At 47.8% G+C, this 5,360-nt stretch overlaps 1 protein-coding gene across 1 annotated transcript in view; it reads right to left on the bottom strand.

Annotated features, from left to right (window-relative positions):
- Window positions 1-5,360, bottom strand: part of GALNTL6 (polypeptide N-acetylgalactosaminyltransferase-like 6) — a 1,008,296-nt gene that overhangs the window by 68,371 nt on the left and 934,565 nt on the right. Inside the window, exon 8 of the mRNA XM_010840244.1 lies at window positions 4,777-4,998. Coding sequence (XP_010838546.1) covers window positions 4,777-4,998 — 222 coding nt within the window. The remainder of the gene's footprint in view (window positions 1-4,776; window positions 4,999-5,360) is intronic.

Genomic DNA, 5,360 nt, shown 5'->3' with positions numbered 1-5,360 from the left:
CAATGGACATGAGTTTGAGCAAGCTCTGGGAGATAGTGAAGGACAGGGAGGCCTGGTGTGCTGTAGTCCATGGGGTCACAAAGAATCAGACATGACTTAGTGACTGAACAACAAAATATGCCAAATCCTGCTTCTAGCTGCTGAAAGGCTGTCATAACTTAACAAATCAACAGAATCCCTTTGCCCTGGAACTGGCTCTCTAGATAGACGAGAAACACAAGAAATAAATAGATGGCAGAGCTTGCTGCATAGCGAGGGATGCTGATGAGAAGGAAAGAGCAGGGCAGGGGGTTAGGAGCATATGAGGTGAGCAACCCCATGTGCATTGCTGCATCATGACAGGGGGAACAGTTGGGGAGGGCCCTTGAGAAGACAGTGCTTTTGAGGAAGTGCCTGAAGGAAGTGAGGGAAGCACCTTGGGGTCTAAGGTGGGGGAACAGCAGGTGACAGGGCCCTAAGGTGGGCTTGTGCCCAGCCTGATGGGGAGCAGCACTGAGGTCCTGGAGAAAGGAAGCTGGGGGCCACCAGGGAGGGATGAGGTTGGAGGGGCACAACAGGGGCCAGGTCATTCTGGTACAGTGAGGACTTTGACCCCGAGAGAGCTGTTGGAAGGTCCTGAGTGAGGCAGTGGCCTGATCTCCCATCTCAGTGGAGAATGAGCCTCAGGAAGGAGGTGGAAGCAGACGGATGAGCTTGGAGACACACGTGACAACCGGCGGATTCTGTTGTTTATGGTCTGTAATGCACACATCCTTTCCGAGCTGGGTTCCAACGACCAGAGCCTGAAACTGCCTTGGCACTTCACTGTTTACCTGGAGTTGTGTTGGCACGGACAAGCAAGTGGAAGCCATTCCAAGTACAAGCGAATAAGACAGCAAGCTACCTGCTTCCTGCCACAGGGCGCCCACCAAGGATGCTGTGTTTTTGTTGCTGGAGCTTTGTGGTTCCTTGCTACCACTGCTTTAAAACACACACACACACACACACACACACAATGTGTGCTTCCCTTTTCACTTTCTTATCAAAACAGCAAGTGACCTATTACATTTATGTAGGAGTGCGGCCCATGCGGAAAATTCAAGTTTATAGGGAATAAAATAGCCTTTTCATATACTGGATTGGGCCCTGCAACAGAAAAGGGACATTGGTGAAAAGTAAAACTGGTGAAATCTGAATAAAGTCTGTAGTTGAGATTCATTTGTACGGATACTAATTGTGTACTCTGTGCTCTGTGCTAAGTCGCTTCAGTTGCGTCTGACTCTTTGTGACGGCATGGACTGCAGCTCTGCCAGGCTCCTCTGTCATGGGATTCTCCAGGCAAGAATACTGGAGTAGGTTGCCATGCCCTCCTCCAGGGGATCTTCCCAACTCAGGGATCGAACCTGCGTCTCTTAACATCTCCAGCTTTGGCAGGTAATGCTTAAACACTAGTGCTGCCTGGGAAGCCCACCAGTACTAATTACTGGGTTTAAATGTGCCGTGGTTAATGTCACAAACATATGATGCTAACATTAGGAGCGGATGAAAGATGTACGTCAGCCTTCTGTACCTTCTTTGGCAAATTTTCTGTACATTTAAAATCATTCCAAAATAAAGTAATAAACAAAAGCACCCCACTTAGAGGGAAAAGAAAAACATGAGTGAAAACTTTGAATTTCTTTCAGAGATGAAATGGGTCCACAGATATGTTCTGCACATTTAGAATTTTTACCTACCATTAATACCAGGTCGCTATTACGAATATAGAGCTAGACAATGGTCTTTCCTTTTCATCACTTCATTTCAGTTAAGCTACATTGCAAATATTGGGTTTTCCACGTTATTGAAAAACCCAAACAAACTTCTTGGCTGACCATGGCCTCGCCCCCTGCATTAAATGTCCAGGCATGACTCTTACTCCCCTCTGCTTGGGAAATGGGTGTTTTCCAGTGTGGTTTACACCCACACCCTGTCATTTGTTGGTTTCCCTTCCCTCTGCCTTCCTCCCATCTTGACTCTTCATCCTTGCTGTATGTCACCCCTTCACTGAATAAATGTCACTAAATGTAACTGGTCCTAGAACTACTTTGCCACCGTCTTCTTTTCCTAAACCTAAACATGACCTTTCTTGGTTTGCTGTTCTAAAGCTTTGGGGAAAAAAATTTGCCATTATATTAAAAAAAAAAAAAATCTGACATTCTCCATGTCTGATTGTATAGACCAAGAATGATGATCTCAAATGTCTCTAGGGCCCAGGCAAACCATGCAGCAATATGAGACAGTTGAGACTAACAGATAACACTAGATAACCAATGGGAATTTGCTGTGTGATGCTGGGAGCTCAAATCTGGTGCTCTGTGACAACCTAGAGGGGTGGGAGGGAGGCTCTTGAGGGAGGGGACATGTGTATACCTATGGCTGATTCATGTTGATGTACGGCAGAAACCAACACAATACTGTAAAGCAATTAACCTCCCATTAAAGATAAAATTAAAAAAACTCAAAAAAACACCCCAAGACAAAGAGTAATAGATACAGAAACTGGCATCGCCTACCTGGTTGTAAGATGGTTCTCATTTGATTATTCTGGCAAAGTTGTATCTTTTCTAGAACCTCAGGGAAATTTCAAATCTGTTTCCAAGCAAGATGCATTTTTTCCCCCCAAGGTGCTTTATAAATGCAAGTTATTATTTAGTCAGGCAATGTGGGAAAATGTGATCAGTTGCAGTTTAGGTAGTAACGGGAAGGAATAAAAAATTATATGACTCCACAGAGGGAGAAGATGGATGAGATTTTAACCCAGCTGTGAATGAACACAGCGATACTGTGAGGTCTTAGAGGATGTTCTTAGTCACTAAGGCAGGACCATTTTTAGATCATTATAGAAAGATGACAGACATAACCTCAACCAAAAAAAAAAAAACCTCGAGGAAGAAACTTACCTACTTTTTGGGTAACAAATTCTTATGTCTTACAATGGGTTAGACATTGCTCTCTCTGGATTGTACCTTAAATTTCTGTGGCTGTAAATTAAGCCCCTGGTAGATAACAAAAAGAATACTAGCAGCATAATATTATTAATATCCCAGGGATGCATTAATGAAATGTTTAAGATGCATTGGAAAGAAAGTGAAAGTGTTAGTCGCTCAGTTATGTCTGACTCTTTGCGACTCCATGGACTATAGTCCACTAGGCTCCTCTGTCCATAGAATTCCCCAGGCAAGAATACTGGGTTGCCATTCCTTTCTCCAAAGGATCTTCCCAACCCCAGGATAAAACCTGGGTCTCCCGCATTGCAGGCAGATTCTTTACCATCTGAACTGCAAAGCCCCAAGATGCACTGGATTAAAGACTGAAGAACTCACTGACTTAAGTATCCATGGTCAGGACCACATGATGTAGAAAAAAACGTTAGGAGATGGAGCATGTGGTGCTGGCCTTGGCGCCATCCTTCTTGCGGGTGGTATCCCAGGTCTATAGGGAACCACATATCTTTGGGCCTCTCAGCAAAACAAGCAGCACGCAGGTGACTCCCTGAAGGAGTTTCCCCAGGGAGCCTGGGCTCATCCCAGGACTACCCCCCCACCTCCCCTCCCCCCACCCCTCCTTGCCACATGCAGGTCCTCTCCTGTTTTCAGAGCTCCGCGAAGTCACAGACGCTAAGCAGGCACGAGACACCGTTCTCCCCACACCACGAAGCCAAGGACAACGATGGGAAGGCTCCTCCATGAGGCGAGACAGTCCACACCTGGCTTCCGAAAGCCCAGAGCCTTGGAATGGCGAGAACGTCCTGCCCAGTCCGCTGCCATGAGCAGATGAGACCACGGCTAAATCCACACCATTCCATTTGAATCCCTGCTCTAGCATGCTCTTTCCTAAGGGAACGAGCAGGGCTGAATGGAACTGAACCCGTCACAAGAGTCCTTTACATGCCCAAAGGTACGTGCTTTGGATTTGCCAACGGAGGCTTTCCAGCTGTTTCCATTTTAGATCACGAAATAAAATTAAAAAGCAGCACTCGGAGCTGGGAAGCTTAGTCCTTATTTAAGGAGCCAATGGGGCTTCCCTGGTGACTCAGCTGGTAAAGAACCCACCTGGCAATGTGGGAGACACAAGAGAGGCTGGTTCAGTGCCTTAGTCAGGAAGACCCCCTGGAGAAGGAAATGACAACCCACTCTAGTATTCTTGCCTGGGAAATCCCATGGACAGAGGAGCCTGGCAGGCTACAGTCTAGATGGTTGCAAGAAGTTGGACACGACTGAGTAACCAAACCGCCACCAAGGAACTGATGAGGTTCCACACGTGCCTCTGTGCTGGGTATTCTGGAAAAGTCTGTCCTTGTGATTCTGCCTGGCATACCTGGTTAGGAAGCTGCCAAGCCCCTGGACACCTTATCCTTGCTCTGACAAATAGCAGTCAGGCTGTGTGAGGAGGAGGGAGGGATTTTATCTTGGACATCACGGCACGTTTATGTACACAGCAGCACCAGAGACATTTTCATTCTCTGCCAGCTCTTATGGCACTTTCACAAATCTCAAATCAAAATATTTTCCAGGTGTGCTAAAAAAAATCAATTTTCAGAGTCAACAGTGGCCAAGGGCTCCAGGGGTGAGCTCACTGTCCTACCCCAGCAGCTCCTAGAGAGGCTGAACAGATGCTTATCAGAGATGGTTTCAGCCAACCTTTACTGACTGCTGGGCAAGGGAGCAGAGGGCTTCAGCAGCCCCCATCTGGGGACGGGGCGTGGGGGATAAATTCTTTGTTTTTCACAGGGGGCTGGAGAGCCGGGCGCCTCACCTCACCCCAGGCCGCAGGCGGGGGCTCCACTGGAGGGTAGTACTTGGGCACGTCCCAGGCCACGGCTGCCATGAACCACTTGAAGTCCTTGCACTTGAGCTGTCTGCGCAGCTCCTTCTGCGCTGAGAGGTCCCCAGTGGACAGGTGCCGGTACTCCGGGCGCCGCTGGTAAATGTACTCGGCGAACTCGTCCATCCAGGTCTCTGCCACCCGCTTCAGGTTCTGCACAGGACAGAAGAGCATCAGTGACTGGCCCGTGTCCGCCACGGTGCATCTCAGTTGCCCTCGAAATGGGGAAAAAAAAAAAAAGGAATAGACAACCTCAGGCAGCTCTGGTGGTGAGTTTTCCTCACTGCCAGAGGTGTGAGACAGTTAGCCTGAGGCCACGCGTGCATTTCTGCTTCTGGCATGGGGTTCGACTGCCAATTAGCCCAAATAAATGAGACAGAGTGAAACACCCCGCGGACAAGCTGATCAGCGTTCTCATTCCTGCTGTTACTGCCCAATGATGAATTCTTTATTTTTCACCCAGAATTGTAGGAGTTGGAGCTGGAGGTAACAATGTTGCTCTTAGGCATCTGATT

The sequence above is a fragment of the Bison bison genome, unplaced genomic scaffold (assembly GCF_000754665.1).
Source record: "Bison bison bison isolate TAMUID 2011002044 unplaced genomic scaffold, Bison_UMD1.0 scf7180017864143, whole genome shotgun sequence".
Lineage (NCBI taxonomy): Eukaryota > Metazoa > Chordata > Mammalia > Artiodactyla > Bovidae > Bison > Bison bison.
Note: the sequence above shows the minus strand (reverse complement) of the source record. Positions and strands in the feature narration are given on the sequence as shown.